We start from the raw sequence: 18,562 nt of genomic DNA, 5'->3' as shown, positions 1-18,562 counted from the left end.
TTAGAGGTGCCAGCTTTCTATCCACTGAACTACCAAAGGTGAATAGAAATTGAGTAACTCACTCAGGGTCACACAGCTAGGAAGGGTCTAGAGCCATATTTGAAACCAGGTCTGGCTCTCTATCCACTGAGCCACCTACTTGCCCCCCTTCACTCTTAGAAATTTCCTTTTGTGTGGGGAGTGATCAAAGACAAAAGCAGGTCCAGATGATAGCAGGGGACTCTGTACCCCAAATCACACAGCCCTGAGTCACTTCTAGAGGACATGGGGTGACTGGTGGGAGAGAGGCCTGAGCAAGGCTCTGGATATTAAAATAATCAGGGGCAACAGAAACTGAGCTGGCCTAGAGACTTATCCAGAGAAAAGGTTTTGTGGATGACCAATTTCCTGGCTGGGACTGGCCATCTTCAATTGTATTCAATGCATTTATTGAGAAGTTGCTTTGGGAAGGTCACTGTGTTGGGCATCAGGGGAGGTATTTCTTACTGTAAGGAAAACAGCATGGACAAGGTCTCAGAGGTCACAGTATTATCCCAGTACATCACAGTCCGATCTTTAGAGCCCCAAGGAAACTGGCCACGAATGCCATTGCCACCACCAGGACACTGGTACAAACCCTGGACCCAGACCCCTCAATCAGTTTTCTAAAATTACATAAATTATAGGCACAGCAGGCAAGGTACAACGGGCTGGCTTCTCGTCCATGGAAATCCTCCATATGAGGGCAGTTGACTGAACAATACTTGAGCACTCTGCGGCGGTAATTTTCAGCTTCAGGATAAAAGGGAAAAGAAAAAAAAACACTGAAAATTATCTTTAGAATACAACCGTTTCCACGCAGAATGACAAATATGTTTCAATGTTTAGAGCCTTTTGGGGGGGGTAGGTCACTTTACTATGGTTTTTGAATGGAGAGTCTAGTAGTGGGCTGCATCTAACATCCACCCCAGGGTTAAAGTACTGATAGACTAAAAACCTCAGAGCTCAGAAGGACTTTATAATACGGAATATTAGAACATAGAAAGAGCTGGGAGAGAATTTAGAGATGAGATGGATCTTAGGACATAGAATGCCACTATTGGGAGGAACCTTAGAAAATAGAATATCATGGCTGGGGGAGATTTTAGAACATGAAATATCGTGGCTGACAGATTTCAGAACTTTGAACATCATGGCTGGGAGAGACTTTAGAACATAGAACATCATGGCTGGAAGAGATTTTAGAACATAGAATATCAGGACTAGGAGTGACCATCGAATACCAAATGTAAAGACTGGATTTTAGAACATTTAATGTCAAGGTTGGAAGGGACCTTAGATCATTGACTATCTGAGCTAGAAGTACCCTCAAAGCATAGAATACAAAGTATAGAGAGGCAGTTTTTGTCATTGTTCTTATTTTTCCATGAATTCCCGACTTATCATTTCATTGGAATGGGAAACTCCCAATATGGGAATTCTTTTCACCATTGCTGACTAGTAACCTACCTATAACTTTTACCCTAGAGAACTGTCTTAGAGACTTTGAGAACAGATGTCCCCCTCTTGATCATCCAGATAGCAGAAGGCAGAGACAGACTTGAACTCAGGTTTTCCTGAACTTGCTGCCGGGAAGAAGGGAAGGAAGGAAGGAAGGAAGGAAGGAAGGAAGGAAGGAAGGAAGGAAGGAAGGAAGGAAGGAAGGAAGGAAGGAAGGAAGGAAGGAAGGAAGGAAGGAAGGAAGGAAGGAAGGAAGGAAGGAAGGAAGGGTAAGAAGAAAAGGATTTTAGGAATAAAGGAAGGGAAATAGGGAGAGAAGGAAGAAGAATTTATTAAGCATCTACTATTTGTCAAGTACTTTATTAAGCATTTACAATCATTTCATTTAATCCTCACAACAAACCTAGGAGATAGAGGCTATTACCTCCATTTTACACTTGAGGAAACTGAAGCAAGCAGCAGTTAAGTGACTTATCAAGAGTCATATTGCTTCTAAATGTCTGAGGTCAAATTTGAACTCATATCTTCCTGACCCCAGACCCATTAGAAAGAGCCTTAAAGCACAGAGCAGGCTTTACCCATTATACCATCTAACTGCCTCAAGTTGGGCTCTGTGGGTTCTGGGGTCTTAAATCTGAAATTCTCTCAGATTCTGATCCTAGGATGTAGAATTTTGGAAATGGAACTCACTTTCCTTCCCTCTCTGAGTATGTTTCTTTCTCTGTACAATGAGAAGCTCAGACTCCAGGACTAACCTTCTCAGTTCAGAGGTGGCATGAGATATGGAACTAGTCATTTTATCTAAGCTTTTCTCTAAATAAAATTTGTTCTTTGGGTTTTTTTTTAACTCTTAACTTCTCTCTTAGAATCAATACTAAGTATCAGTTCCAAGGCAGAAGAGCAATAAAGGCTAGGCAATGGGGGTTAAGTGACTTGCCCAGAGTCACACAGCTAGGAAGAATCTGAGGTCAAACCTGAACCCAGGTCTTCCCAACTCTAAGCCTAACTTTCTGTCCTCTGAGCCACCTAGCTGTTCCCATATGGTATGTTCTTTACGCCTCAGTATCCTCATGTAAAATGAGAGTTAGAATAAATGCTTCAGCACTGGTTGTGGAGCCTGGGAAAATCACTTCAAGTCTATTTGCCTCAATCTCTTCAACTATAAAATGGAGATAATAATCGCACCTATCTCTCAGGAGTGTTGTGAGGATCAAATGAGATAATATTTGTAAAGTGCTTAGCTTTACATGGTGCTTGGCACATAGTAGGCACTGTACTGCTTATTATTTCCTCTCCCCACTCAGGACTTCTCTGATCCTATGCCCTTATAATGGGAAGAGAATTGGACATGGAGTCTAACTATGAATCCCAATCGTGAGTCTCTCTGCCTAAGGTTCTCTCTAACTCTAGGTTTCTTTCTATGACAAATAATGTTGAACTAAATAGATAATGTCCAACATCCCCCCCCCCAACCCCTGCTCTGATATTTAATGTTCTAAAATTAAAGGTCACTTTCTGACAGTGATGTGCTGGAGCCAACTCCTACTGGCCTGTGAGAGTCGATTGTTAATATTTCATTGTGAGCATTTACCCCCTCAGAATTCAGCTAATGCTTACAAATCAGGTCTTGATTTATTGTTTTGATTACTTGAGGAAAATTATGCCACAGAGATTACGTGATGTCCAGAGTTAATAAATGGCTTCTCTAGTTAGCCCACAAGCTTAAGGTCAAGCAACTTCTAGATGGTGAAGCTGGGATTTGAACCCAGACCTTCTCAACTCCCACCCCAAGTGATGACCCAGAGTGACATGTGCTATGATCATCTCCACCATTACCACTGCCATCTTGAAACCATCCACGAGAGTCTCATTTGAGCCATTCTCCCCAGTGCCTGGTGCTCTGCCCAGTGCTCAGACATTGGGCAGGGATAGCACAGAGACCACCATGGGACTAGGGAAGAATGGGGAACAGAAGAAGCTGGAAGTCATTACCAATTTCAACAATCAAGCAGAAATTTTCTTCAGGTGCACAATACTTTGGTGATTGGCACTGGAAGGTACCACGGCATACATGACACTGAAGTAGGTTAGGCCCTATAAAGGAGGAACAGAAAACAGGTAAGAAGCTTGTAAAGCAGGAAGCTTGACCCTTCCATTAGCCATTGAAAACAATATCCTAATTTACCTGGACAAGTGACTCAGATGTTAGTCACTTCATCAAAAGAACAAGGAAGAGGGGCAGCTGGGTGTCTCAGTGGATATAGAACAGGTCTAGAGATAGGAGATCCTGGATTCAAATATGGCCTCAGAGACTTCCTAGCTGTTGGACCCTGGGCAAGTCACTTAACCCCCATTGCCTAGCCCTTACTGCTCTTCTGCCTTGGAATCAATACACAGTATTAACTTAAAGCTAGAAGGTAAGGGTTAAAAAAAAGAACAAAGAGTACAGCTCTCATTTCTAAGGGGATTGGCAGTTTGTATAATTTCCCTCACCTCAATCCTATGAAGTGGACAATATATGCATTCATTTGCACATTATACAGATGAAAATATTGTCTCAGATATTGGGAAACTATGGTTGTTCAACTAGTGAGTGTTGGAACATGACAATATAATAGATCTGGGGTAGGAGGCAAGGAAGGATCACAGAACCAGAATTTGAATTCCAAATTGATTGCTTATTACCCCACATAACTCTGGATAATTAAATTTCCCTTTCTGAGCCTCATTTATAAAATGAAAGGATCTGACTCTGCTGTCTCAATTAATATACATTGATTAAGCACCTATTATGTTCCAGGTATTGTGCTAAACTCTGAGGATAAAAAGGAAGGGAAAGGATAGTCTACCCTTGAGGAGCTCACAGCCTAGTAGGGAGACAATAGGCAAATAATCATGTGCAAATGAACTCTACTCAGGATGAATTGGAAATAATCAACAGAAGGAAGGCACTAGAATAAATAGGATTTGGGAAAAGCTTCAATAAAATATGGGATTTTAGCTGGGACTTATAGGAAGCCAGAGAAGCCAGTAAATAGAGATAAGAAGGGAGAGTATTCCAAGCATGTAGGGATAACTAGAGAAAATGTCTAGAGCCAAGAGACTTGACCTAAATGTAGTATCCCATGATCTCAGGTCTTCTGATTCTATTGGGGCTCTTTCTTCCATGCCATCATGATATCCAAGGTGAGAGGCTGAGTAGTATTTGGCCAAAATATTCCAATTTTCTTGTTGGAGGAGATAACAAGTACCATGGAAAGAGTATTATAATTAGGGTCTGTGAAGATTGGATTTAGCTATCTCCTGATTATAACAATGAAGGTACTTAGCTCTTCCTTTATAGTGAAGCTAGAATTGTAAGCTACAATCTATTTTTAGATATTTAACCACAAAAAGGTGTTAAGTAACTTCAAAAGGCGAACTTACCAAAAGAGATGTTAAGTAACCCCAAAAGATATAAATTAACCAGAGAAGGTGAGAACTAAAGAATGGGAAGTCCTGGAAAAGGATCTAACCAAAGAAGGTGAAAACTAAGGAAGGGGCAGTCCTGGAGAAAAGTATCTGCTGTGATTGGTAGACATGAAATTTAAAGGAGGTGACACAAGAGAAAAAGATCTTTAAAAAGAGGTTCAAAAGGCAGAAGGAGATCAATTCATTCAGATTCAGACATTTGATCATTCGTTCAGACATTTGGGCACTGACTCAGAGGAGCATCTGGAATACAGACACCCAGACTTCTTTTAGACTGTCACTGTTGGTAAGTGAAAAGCTGACTTAGTAACCCAGACTTTCTGGAGGTATGAAGCCTCCAGGTAAGCTCCATCTTCTTGAGACTCTCTTCTCCTAGCTGGGGCTTAGAGAGTCTAACTAGTATCAGAAGAAGCCAGAGTTTTCTCTCTCTCTCATTCCTTAATATCTTCCTTCTATTGTAAATATTGTAAATAAACTACCATAAATTCCATTTACTTTAGTAATTCATTTTGGGATTTAGAAATTAAACCCCTGGCAACCACCTATATAAATATGATCAGTCCAACTTGTAAGGATAATTTCAGGGTTGTGACCTAATCTAAATTAATTTTGGTCACCAGGGAATATCCCAAATAAAATACCCAAGTCAGTTTTTTAATTGATGGTGGTTTAATTAATATAGAGGGAAGGAATTAAGGAGAAGGGAGAGGGAAAAGGTGTAGGATTTCTCCCTGGCCTGTGCCAGGGGGAGTTCAAAGTCTTCCAACACAAGGTCCCTGAAGAAGATTAGTGGCTTTTTAATATGATAGTGTTTGGAAGGTAAAGGAGAAAGAATCAGCCTAAACTCTGATAGAGCTCAGTAAAGATGACTCACCTGAACTAGGCTACTCAGCTTCCTCCAGTATGGTATCAAGGAAAACTCACCGCTAAACCCAGACAATAGCAGCTGCCACCCAAGATACCAAAACGCTCAGCACGCTCCACCAGCCACCTCTCTGCCACCAAAGAGGCCAGAGAGAGGAAGTGATGCAAAATATATAGACGGTTTTTACATTACTTTCCTTGTCTTACATGTACCAATGGTTCTTACATGTACCAATGGTGGCTTAAGCTTGACTTAGGACAGCCCAGGGGTCTGTCAGTTGTTTCTGATTTGTCATTTTCTAGCACATGTCTGTCATAGGCCATCCTCCTAAATACTTAATCCTTAAGTATGGATGTAGACATTCCTGTTTTTGTTAGACTAAGTAGGGTGGAGTAATCTAAAGTTCACAAACCACAATTAATTTTAACACGTCAGAAGCCCTCAGATGGAATTCTATTTCTGCCCCTGGCTTGAGATGTGATATTCATCAAATTGGTTCTTTACTTTGAAACTCAATTTCCCTTTCTATAAATGATGGAGTTGAAGCTTTTGACAAAGGTATTCACTTTAAAAGTTCCTACCAAGCCTAGCTCTCCCCACAACAACCTTGGAAATTGAAAGGAAAAGAACAAAGGAAGCAAAGGATCTACAAATCCAGAGAAATACTAGGAGTGCCTCCCTCCCCTCCAGGATTGCACCAAGAAATAAGGCCTAAAGTCAGTTAACTTTCCAGTGTTCACAATGGAGAGATTAGTTTATTTTCTTGGATGGAAACTGAAGCAGGGACATATGACCTGATACCAGTTCTAGGACTGGAAGAGGAGATTAAAATCCAGAAATGCCCAAGAACCCACCTCAACTATTATGCCCAAACCATTGAAGGGCATGGAATATAGAAATTATTATTTAATGCTCAATTAGATACAAGATAATCATCTTAGTGTCCCAGATTGAGTGCGATATAAGAGAGAGAAAGGCATCATCAACAAACCTGCTTTAGGATGAGCCCTGAGAGCTGACTTACTCTTGTAATTGCAAAGCCCAAAGAATTTTGAAAGAAACAACAAGGAATAACATTTCCAAGACAATCTAAGTATAGAGGCCTAAGAACTTAATAATGGAAGAAAATTTATATGGAAACAGTAAGAAAACTTGCAGAAAATACTATGCATTAAGAGAATCCCAAGACAATAATCTTGCAAGAACCAAGTCATTCCTCAATAATTATAAGCAAAAACCCTACCCAATTAAAAAAATAGATTAGCCACAAGGACTCTAAGAATAAGAGAGAGAAGTGAGGGGAAAATTGAAACAAGGGATAAATGATGAAATTAGAGTACTTGTAAGAAAAACAAGCATTTTAGAAAAGAAAGTGAAACACTTTACTCCTAATAGTGGCCACTTTGAAAAATAGAATGGAGCAAACAGAACTCAAAATGAAATGATACAGCATGAATTAGTAGAACAAAATCAAAAAACTAAAAAACTAAAGGAGTATATAAAATTGCAAAAACAATATGAGCTGTTTCAAAACAACTGATCAAAAAGATAAGATGACTAGACACAATGTAAAACTCATTAGAATCCTTATAAACTATGACAAAATTAAAAACTTACATATTGCATTTCAAGAAATCATAAAAGGAAGCTCTTATAGAACTATTTGAACCTGGGGATAAGTGAAACTAGAATATAGAGGTTCCTATCTGAAAGAAATCCAACATCAATCACATTCACAAATGTGATTGTTAAACTCCAGAGACTGGGATTTGAAGAAAAAAATATTGTGAATAACTAGGAAGAAAGCAACCAAATATAAAGGAATCTCAGTCACACTCACAAAAATAAATCTGTAGCAATTATAAAGGAAAGGAAAGCTTGACATATGTCAAAAGGCATAATAAAATTCCTTACAATTGAAAGGAAAATTGTTTTTTATTGTTTTTATGTTATTGATCATAAATCAAGTGATCACATATAATCCTTTAGGTAGATAACTGCAACTATGATTTTTAGAAAGTTAAACCCAGTTAGTAAACTGTGTATTATAATAATAGAATGTTATCAATGGTATTAGAAAGGATATAGTTTGGTATGTTAGAATATTATGGCAACTAACTAGATTAAAAACTTCTATTGGAGGAATAAAAACTTCAGGTCTATGTAGCTGTCCAGGGAAACTGAAATTCATGAAATAGGAAATATGCTATATTAATTTGGAATGGTGAGTGTACAGCTGACCTGATGAAATAATGGGAAAACAACCTTGGCATATCTAGGGGTTGTCTGATCCTGGGAAGATTTATACTGACTATAAGCACCCCTGAGTACTATGGTCAAGGTAGATTGCTTTGGCCTTATGGTAGAATTTAATTACATGATAGCAGATATTACAAAACTTTGTTACCAAGTGTTACAGCATGTTTCTTAACATACTATCTACCATTTGCCTTCTTAATGACTGACATGCCAATATATTATACAAAACATCTATATGAAATATTTGTCGCAGGCTAGGCATGGTGAGAACTCCACCTTTAATTTCCAGAGATTTCTTTATTTCTTATACAACAAAGAAAAAATTATTTTGTAAAGTGGAATATAAATATTTATTACAAAAAGGTACAACTAATAGAATAGATGACTTTCAAGTATTTTTTCTTTAAAGTATTCTTATTGAGAAAATGAAAATTGAGTAGAATCTTTGAAATTCTAGCCCACAAAATGAGAAAAACCTAGAAAGAAACATAAATTTGAACAATCTAAAAGGGTTAAAATAAATGCCTAAGGGAGAAAGGGTTCTAGGTATGACTTGTTCTTATTATTTTTCTTATTCTCTTTTGTAAAACAGAGGAAGAAAGGAGTATACTAAATAAGAACTAAGAAAGGTGAAAAGTAGGAAAATACATCAATTTATAATTTTGGGGCACATCAGAAGAAGGGTATTCAAAGTTGAAGATGATTTGAGGAAGAATAAACATCTCTGGAATTTCACTCTTATTTCAACCCAGCAAAGAAAGGAAGAATACATTCTTAACCATGTAGAGAGTAAAATGTGGGACTACAATAAGTTAAAAAGAGAACAAGTCAGAATCAAGAGGTGGAGGAGAGAGTTTTCAGAGAAATGGTAGAACTGGGGAGGAAAAAGTCACAGAAAAACAGATTTCATCTATGGAAGGCTAATTTTAAAGGACAAAATAAAGAGAGAATATGAGAGTGATCTTGATATGGGTTGGGTGAAGATGGGGAGGATTGAAGTATAGAATCATTCCACACTCTTGTCTATACCAGCTATGGCAATGATAAGCAAAAGAAATTAAGGAATAAACAGAAGCAAAGAAGGTGCAAAATTATCCATTTTTGAAGATGACATGATAGCTTACCTGGAGAACTCTAGAATCAACTAAAAATGACATGAAACAATAACTTCAACAAAATAGAAGAATATAAGCAAATACACACACACACACATTATCAACCTTTTTGTATATAGCCAACAAAAACAAGTAGAAGGGAAGAGAGAAAAAACTTTTCATTCAAGATAACTATAATCTATATAAAATATGTTAGAATCAAACTGCCAATATATATATAGGAATTATGTTAATACATATATAGATGAATAGAAATAGAAGACCTAAATAATTAGAGGATTAATTTCTTTTGTTAGAGTTGATGTTCTTTTTTTTTGTTTGCTTTTTAATCCTTACCTTCTCCCTTAAAACCGATTATAAATAATGGTTCCAAGGCAGAAGAGCAAGGAGTAGGCAATTAGGGTTAAGAGATTTACCCAGGGTCACACAGCTAGGAAGTATCTGAGGCCAAACCCAAGACCTCCCATCTCCTGGCTCAGCTCTCTATCCACTTGGCCACCTACCTAACTGACCCTACTTCATAAATTCTATAATTCAGTGATGAATGGTCTGAGTTCTAATCTCAACTGTGACATTTACTAAGTAGTTGTGTTCCTTGGGGCAGACAACATAGACCTGCTTTCTGCCCTATCCTGCTCCATCTTCTCTTCTCTCTCTTTTCAGTTTTACTTTGTAATCTTGGCAGCTCCAATGGACTTCCCAGATCTATTTATCCAATCCCAAATCTCTCTCCTGATCTCTAGCCTCAGATGTCTAGCAGTTTAGTAAACATTTCAAATAAGATGCCCCACAGACATTAAACTCAACCTGTCAATAACTGAACTCAACTTTCTCTCCTCTAAGCTTTCCTATTGCCATTGAGGGAGTACCAACATCTCTCTAGGTTCCCAGCTAAAGTATCATCCTCAACTTTTTGATCTCTCTTGCCCCCTTCCCATATTCAGTATACTGTTAAGTCTTATTTTCTGCCTTTGTAACATCATTCCTCTATGCCCCCTCCTCTCCTCTGATGCTGCCACTGCCCTGGTGCAGCTTTTATTTTATGTCTGGATTCTTTCTTTAAAAAAACAACTTTCTCTCTTAGAACCGATGCTAAGTACTTATTTCAAGGCAGAAGAGTGGTAAAGCGTAGACAATAGGGATTAAGAGATTTTGCCAGGGTCACACAGCTAAGAAATATCTGAGGTCAATTTGGAACCCAGTTTGGACCAGCACTCTATCTAGTGTGCTGCCTCGCTGCCCTATACCCGAGTTATTTCAACAGCCTGAAACAAGCCTCTCCTCATTCCAATCTATTCTCTACTTAGTCCTCAAATCGATCTTCCCAAAGTACAAATCTGACTGTCTCACCCACCCACCAGCTCCAATCAATCCACTCTATTGGGTCCCTATTGCTTCTAGGACCAAAACTATCCTGTTTGGCTTTTATAACCCTCCTTCAAACGTCCACTTCCACTCTTTCCACCTCTTTCTGCTTTTTACACTTCATACTTCCCCACATACTCTGTGATCTGGTGATACTGTCCTCCTGGTAGCTTCCACAAATAAGACACTTCTCTGGACATTTTTGGTGGCTATCCCCCACGTCCCTCCTCATCCTCATTCCTTGGGTCCTTTGATTTCCTTTAAGTCTCAACTAAAATCCTGTGTTCTACCAGAAGCCTTTCCCTAGCCCTTTTAATCTCAGTGACTTCTTTCCTCTGGAATTATCTTTAATTTTATATACACACATATACACACATGTATATATGTACATTGCACATATATCCTATTTGCATACCATATATATTTATTTACATACATGTATATATGTGTATCTACATATATATGTTTCCTATTTGTATACCATATGTATATATGAGTGTATATGAATATATCCTATTTGTATGCTTTATAACCTTTTAATATATATGAGTATATATGTATATGTATTTATGTATGTCTGTGTGTATATCCTGCTTGCTCATAGTTATTTGCATGTCATCCCCTATCTTAAACCATGAGCTTCTTGAGGTCAGGGACTCTCTTTTGTCATTCATTATATTCCTAACACTCAACACAGAGCCTGACACACTTCTTGTCATTGTTTAGTCATTTCAGTCATATCTAACTCTTTGTGATCCCATTTGGGGTTTTCCTGGCAGAGATACTGGTGTGATCTGCCATTTCCTTCTCCAGCTCATTTTACAGATGAGGAAACTGAGGTAAATGGGGTTAAGTGACTTGTCCAGGGTCACACAGATAGTAAGGGTCTAAGGCCAGATTTGAAACCAAATTTTCCTGACTCCAGGTCAGGTGCTCTATCTCCTGAGCTACCTAACTGCCCCCAACACATAGTAGGCTCTTAAAAGCTAGTTGACTGATTGACTCTAAAAAGAAGGGTATTGGACTTACTTTGGATGGTGATCTGAGAGTAAACTTACAGGACATCTCGTTCATCCCTTTTTTTTTTTTCCAGAGAAGGTATATGAGTCCCAGGGAAAGGGAGTTTGTTATGCCATAGCAGAATTCATAAGAATATAGATTTAGACCTGGAAGGGAACTTAGAGGTCATTTAGTCCAACCCCCTCATTTTCCAAATGAGAAACCAAGGCCCAGAGAGGTTACTTGACTTGCTTGAAGTCATCCAAGTATTAAACAGCAGTTCCAGGAATCAAATTCCTATTCTATGTCTCAAAATATTTGCTCTTTCCACTGCACCGCAGACCATGTCATCTCCTCCTCTAAATTTCTCATTTCTTGTTGAGGGCACTACAGTCCTTCTTGTCGTCCAAGCTCATGAGCCTGAAGTCCTCCCAAATATCCCATCTCCCTTACCTCCATCCCTTCCCCTACCCCCTCTAGAGGTGCTAGGAGAAAAGGGACCTCAAGCTGTAAATCTCCCCACAGCTCCCAGAGTTACATCCCGTGGATCTCTCCTTCTTGCCTTCCACTTGATGCATAGTCTGGGTCTGTACTTGCCATTTTCAAAGCCCACCCCAGGTTGATCTGACCTCTTGTCACCAAAGAAGCAGTTGGTGATTCCTCACCTGAAGGGCTGGCTGTGCTCAGAGGAATCTCTTCAGTGTCTTGGGCACAGTCAGTACACAAGAGGGTAGCAAACATTATGATACACAGTAGAGTTTTCATATTCCTTGGATCTCAGCCTATGAAGAAAGATCAGATGGGCTGGGTCACTGTGTTTTGCCAGTGATTAGAACCAAGGTCATACCCATCTGCCATTTTTTTAAAGGGGATGGCCATTGAATTGGATCATGGAACTGATGTGGGTTGCCATGCAGACAGATTGGTGTATGGAAATTGACAGGATGCTAGAAGGATGGAGGCAAGAGCTCTGCAACCAGCCAATCAGCATAGGCACAGTGTCTAGGGACTTTTCCTCCTTTGGAGTCCCTACAGAATCAGGCAAAAGTAACCTGAAGTTATCCCAGGGTGTTTAGCATATCATTAACATCCCATTTGCATTTTGATTTTTACCACTTTCCTCCAGTGGGGAAACAAGGTGAACCATGGGTAAGGCCATGCAGATCAAGGTGAACTACTGGCAAAGTGGCAGCAGTTCCTTGGGATCTGCAGGGCAACAACCACCCAAATGACGTCTTCCTTAGTAACTAATTGAATTAAATAAGTCTTCCTGAAAAACTCTCAGGGCTTTTCCATCTTCATGGCCACTCCATCACCATGGCCAGTTTATCACCAGGACTATTCCCCTGCCTTCCTCCTCTCAATAAAGCTTGTTCCCTCACCATGGAGATCACCTGGTTGCCAATTCTTTTTACAAGACCCTAATCTCATCATCCACATCAGAACCACAGGCTGTCAGGGTCAGAAGGAATATTAGAATATAAAATGCAGAGAAGAATAATGCCATAGAAAGACTGTTACTGGCTGGAAAGACCTGAGTTCCCATCCTGCCTCAGATACTCATGAAGGAGTGATTGGGTCTTGTCAGGAATTCAATTTCCAGTAGTAGTAGTAATTGTAGTAGTAGTAATAGTAGTAGTAGTAGTAGTAGTAGTAGTAGTAGTAGTAGTAGTAGTAGTAGTAGTAGTAGTAGTAGTAGTAGTGGTAGTAGTAGTAGTAGTAGTAGTAGTAATATAAGAAGACATATTATGTATATAGTTATCTGTTATGTGCCAGGCACTATACTAAGGGCATTATAAATATTGTAGGATTTTAATAATAATCAAAAGAGAGGGAAAAGAAAAAAAGGATTCTTTCAGTCAAGTGAGCAGAGTAAAGAGAGCCAAAGACTCATACCTGCAGCACTTTACCAAAAGTACAAGCTCCAAAAAAGAGCCCCACAGCGTGGGTCTCAGCCAAATTTATCTCCCAAGCCTCCATATGTAAAATGAGGATGTAACTTAAAAGGATGCTGAGAATGTAGCTCGGGTGTAGCAAATTTTCCACCTGTACAATATCTTGTTTGATCTTCACAACAACTCTGAAAGGTTGGGTATTATTAGCATCCCGATTTTACAGCTGAGGAAATTAAGGCAAAAAGAGGTTAAGTGACTTGGTCACACAGCTAGTAAGTGTTTGAGGCTATATTAGAACTCAAGTCTTCTCATTGCTGCACCTAGCTGCCTAGTTAAATCTGTCTGTAAATGGAGATGAGCAGCAGCCATATTCTAATATCCCTTCTGACCCTGACAGCCTGTGGTTATGATGTGGATGATGAGATTAGGGTCTTGTAAAAAGAATGGTGAGTAGAGGGCTGGCCTTAGAGTCTGGGAGGATTGGGTCCAAATCCTGCCTCTGGCACATGCTAGATAGATCACTTTGCCCATGATCTGCTTTGATGAAGGCAATGTCCATACCATTGATACTGATGAAGCCACAGGTTCAAACCACACTCTCCCCGTTAAATAAAAATACTATCCCTACCTCCTAGATTTGTGAGGACTAAGTTAAACAAGGTGTGTAGAGTGCTTTGCAAACTTTAAAACAATAAATCCATCTGCTCTCTTTTAAAGATCTCTTGGGGGTTGACCTGTTAGCTCTCATCTAGTAGCATTGGACCCTTCTGACTCAGAGAAAGGCATTTGTAAATTGGCTAAGGGATAAGTGCAGGCTTACATCTCAATCGCCTTCCAGGTTCCTTATAAGGAGAGTGTCCTGGGAAGGAAGAGAACTTTGAACATAGCATTTAGAATAGTGGATTTGGAAGAGACCTTAAACCATGGAACACTGGCAGCATCAGAGAGATGAATTAACTTATCCAGAGCTGGAGAGCTAAGAAGCATCAGAATAGTCTAGAGATGGAAGGGACCTTAAAGGCTACTTAGTACTCTCCCTTCACTTTATAGATGATGAACTGAGGCCCAAGGAGGGATTAGCCCCATGAAAAATCCATTACCCTTCAGCCAACTTGGCCCTGGGCCTTTTAATTTAGTCAGATCATCACAAGTATATATATATATATATATATATATATATATATATATATATGTATCTTATAGAAAATTCTTATGACTCCTTAAAATCTTATGCATTAGACAATTTTGATTCTGCTTCAGTGAAGGGGGATTAAGTTATAGATTCAGGAGTCAAATCCCAATTTTATATCAAGGCCCTTTCCTCTATTATAATGGTTCCCAATCCCCACCCCACCCCCCTTTATGGTGTGGTATTTTTCTCAGCACTAAGAAATCTTGGGAGTCAGCATTTATTAAGCACCTGCTATGTGCCAAGTACTATATAAATATTTGATCCTCACACCAACCCTGAGAGGCATGTGTTATTATTATAAATAATAAATAACTTGCCCAGGGTCATACAGAAAGAAAGGGCATGAGGATAGGTATGATCTGATATCTTCCTGACTGCAGTTCAAGTGCTCTATCTACTGAACACCCTTGGCACACCAGACATTGAAATTCATAGCAATGGACTAGAGAAGACAGCTAGATGGCTCAGTGGATTGAGAGACAGGCCTAGAGATGGGAAGTTGGGTTCAAATCTGTCCTCAGATACTTCCTACCTATGTGACCCTGGGAAAGTCACAACTTCCATTACCTAGCCATTACCTTTCTTCTGCCTTGGAACCAACCTAGAGTACTGATTCCCCGCTCTGCATGGCAAGATAGGAAGGAAGGAAGGAAGGAAGGAAGGAAGGAAGGAAGGAAGGAAGGAAGGAAGGAAGGAAGGAAGGAAGGAAGGAAGGGAGGGAGGGAGGAAGGAAGGGAGGGAGGGAGGAAGGAAGGAAGGGAGGAAGGGAGGAAGGGAGGAAGGAAGGAAGGAAGGAAGGAAGGAAGGAAGGAAGGAAGGAAGGAAGGAAGGAAGGAAGGAAGGGAGGGAGGGAGAGAGGAAGGGAGGGAGGGAGGAAGGAAAAAAGGAAGGAAGGAAGGAAGGAAGGAAGGAAGGAAGGAAGGAAGGAAGGAAGGAAGGAAGGAAGGAAGGAAGGAAGGAAGGAAGGAAGGAAGGAAGGAAGGAAGGAAGGGAGGGAGGGAGGGAGGGAGGGAGGGAGGGAGGGAGGGAGGGAGGGAGGGAGGAAGGAAGGAAGGAAGGAAGGAAGGAAGGAAGGAAGGAAGGAAGGAAGGAAGGAAGGAAGGAAGGAAGGAAGGAGAGAAAAAGAGGGAGGAGAGAGAGAGAGAGAGAGAGAGAGAGAGAGAGAGAGAGAGAGAGAGAGAGAGAGAGAGAGAGAGAGAGAGAGAGAAGGGAGGCAGAAATTAATTTACAGCACAGCCTACACACTATAGGAAGTTCCATGACCAAAGAGAGGTTCCATATGGTTCCCGGAATTTCTGGCGAGGCCTATGAGGCCTATGCCCTCTAAGAACCACCTTCTTACAGGAAGAAAAAGGGCAGAATTCTCATTCCTGTTTTATAGATTCAGAAGCCCAGCTCAGAGAGGCCTTGTATACACAGATAAAAGAAATGTAAACTGAATGAGTCATGGTTACACTAGGAGTTAATGACCAGAATGAAGGTCTCTGATAACTCAAGATGGGGGGTGGGGGGGGTGTCTTTCACTGGTAGTGTCTCTTTCTAAATGAGATGAGATGCTTTCAAAGACAAGCTAAAAATGCAGACTAGAATAAAGGTGAGTGGAAATAGGGAGTGGTGAGGCCGCTGTATTAGGAAGGAAATGTAGAGGGCAGAAGCCCACCTCTTCAGCCTCCTTCCCCAGGCTTTGAGACCTTGGTCAAGTCCCTGCCTGTTCTAGGCCTCAGTTTCCTCCCTGTAACAGGAATCTCAGGTGCCCAGGCCCTCCCCCTTCCTTCCCAGCTAGCTCTCCCCCTCCTCTTCCCCAGGCCCAGCCACAGGTCACCAAGGCCCCACCTTACATGAGCTCTGAGCTATGCCTGCCACTTCCTGGATCCTCCCTCCTGCACTGCTTCCTGCTGCCAGAAGGGGCAGCAGGGGTCACACATTCCACCGGCCCCTCCCTCTGCCTAGGCTGAGCTCCTGTCAGCAGGAGAAGCCCTAGCTGGGGAGAGGCCTGGGAGCCTAGACAGGCCAGGAGGATCTGAGAGCCTAGAACATCAGAGCTAACGGCCCTTAGACCCTAGAAAGGCCAGGAGGAGTCTGGGAGTCTAGAACACCAGAGCTAAGGACCCTTAGACCCTAGACAGGCCAGGAGGGGCCTGGGAGCCTAGAACACCAGAGCTAAGGACCCTTAGAACCTATACAGGCCAGGAGGGGCCTGGGAGCCTAGAATGTCAGAGCCAAGGACCCTTAGACCCTAGACTGGCCAGGAGGGGCCTGGAAGCCTAGAACATCAGAGCTAAGGGCTCTTAGACCCTAGAAAGTCCAGGAGGGGTCTGGGAGCCTAGAATGTCAGAGCTAAGGGCCCTTAGACCCTAGAAAGGCCGGGGGGGGGGGAGTCTGGGAGCCTAGAATGTCAGAGCTAAGGGCTCTTAGACCCTAGAAAGGACAGGAGGGGTCTGGGAGCCTAGAACATCAGAGCTAAGGGCTCTTAGACCCTAGAAAGGCCAGGAGGAGTCTGGGAGCCTAGAACATCAGAGCTAAGGGCTCTTAGACCCTAGAAAGGCCAGGAGGAGTCTGGGAGCCTAGAACATCAGAGCTAAGGGCTCTTAGACCCTAGAAAGGCCAGGAGGAGTCTGGGAGCCTAGAACATCAGAGCTAAGGCCCCTTAGACCCTAAAAAGGCCAGGAGGAGTCTGGGAGTCTAGAACATCAGAGCTAAGGGCCCTTAGACCCTAGACAGGCCAGGAGGGGGCTGGGAGCCTAGAACACCAGAGCTAAGGACCCTTAGAACCTATACAGGCCAGGAGGGGCCTGGGAGCCTAGAATGTCAGAGCCAAGGACCCTTAGACCCTAGACTGGCCAGGAGGGGCCTGGAAGCCTAGAACATCAGAGCTAAGGGCTCTTAGACCCTAGACTGGCCAGGAGGGGCCTGGGAGCCTAGAATGTCAGAGCCAAGGACCCTTAGACCCTAGACAGCCCAGGAAGGGGCTAGGAAGGGTCACAGAGTTCAGAGCTCAGGCTTTCAGGACTCTGTGGGGCCAAAGGGCTGGGAGGGGCCCCAAATGGAAGCAGGGACTACCCCCAGGAACAGGAGGCTCCAGGAGAGGCAGGTCAGGAGGAGAGGAGCCTTAGAACAGGAAAGTAGAGCCAGAAGGTCTCAAGACCAGAATATTTGGAATGGCAGCAGTTTAGAAGAACTCAGAGACTCCTTATTTAGTCTAGCAGTTCTGAACCTGGATGGGAAATGAAGGCTTGATTGGGATCTAAGGGGCCTCATTTGTGACTGCCTGTATTTCCCTGGAGGCACTGAGAGTCTCACTCCCAGAAGGGATGCTGGGCCTGTCACCATGCTAGAGGGGCCCAGGATGCACAGAAGGTGAAGGACCCCTGACTGAGGCAAAGCTACTCTTCATTTTATTTTATTTATTGGTTGAAGCCTTTCCTTTTTGTTTTAGAGTCAATCCCAGCAGTGTGTATGGTTCCAAGGCAGAGGAGTGGTGAGGTCTGGGCAATGGGGGTTCAGTGACTTGCTGAGGGATACACATTAGGAAGTGTCTGAGGCCACATTTGAACCCAGAACCTCCCACCTCTGGGTCTGGCTCTCAATCCTCTGAGCTACCTAGCTGCCCCCAAGGGTTGAGGGTGTGTGTGTGTGTGTGTGTGTGTGTGTGTGTGTGTGTGTGTGTTTTAAAGCTGCCTTACCTTTTCTTATATTTTGTTTTGCTTGATTATTGATTTTTTATCTTTCTTTTTTTAGACTGGGTTTCCAGATGCTGGTTGACAGAGGAGGTTTGATTTGTGAACTGAACCAATTTGCCCTTCCATGGGTGTCTGATGCCTCCCTGCCCCCAAAGGGTTCTGTATATTGGTACATCTCAGTGCAAACACCTGATTAAATTGAGCTCACAGAAACTCAGAACTCCTAAACTCTGATGATCCAC

At 41.7% G+C, this 18,562-nt stretch overlaps 1 protein-coding gene across 1 annotated transcript; it reads right to left on the bottom strand.

The window, feature by feature from the left end:
• Positions 1-407: 407 nt before the first annotated feature.
• Positions 408-16,554, bottom strand: LY6K (lymphocyte antigen 6 family member K). Its single transcript, XM_056822983.1, has 4 exons — positions 16,479-16,554; positions 12,219-12,335; positions 3,472-3,573; positions 408-771 (listed from the first exon to the last, which is right to left on the bottom strand). Exons 2-4 carry the CDS (start codon positions 12,316-12,318, stop codon positions 542-544), a joined length of 432 nt encoding a protein of 143 aa, XP_056678961.1. The 5' UTR covers positions 12,319-12,335; positions 16,479-16,554; the 3' UTR covers positions 408-541.
• Between the last annotated feature and the right edge of the window lie 2,008 nt (positions 16,555-18,562).

This window comes from Monodelphis domestica, chromosome 3 (assembly GCF_027887165.1).
Source record: "Monodelphis domestica isolate mMonDom1 chromosome 3, mMonDom1.pri, whole genome shotgun sequence".
NCBI lineage: Eukaryota > Metazoa > Chordata > Mammalia > Didelphimorphia > Didelphidae > Monodelphis > Monodelphis domestica.
Note: the sequence above shows the minus strand (reverse complement) of the source record. Positions and strands in the feature narration are given on the sequence as shown.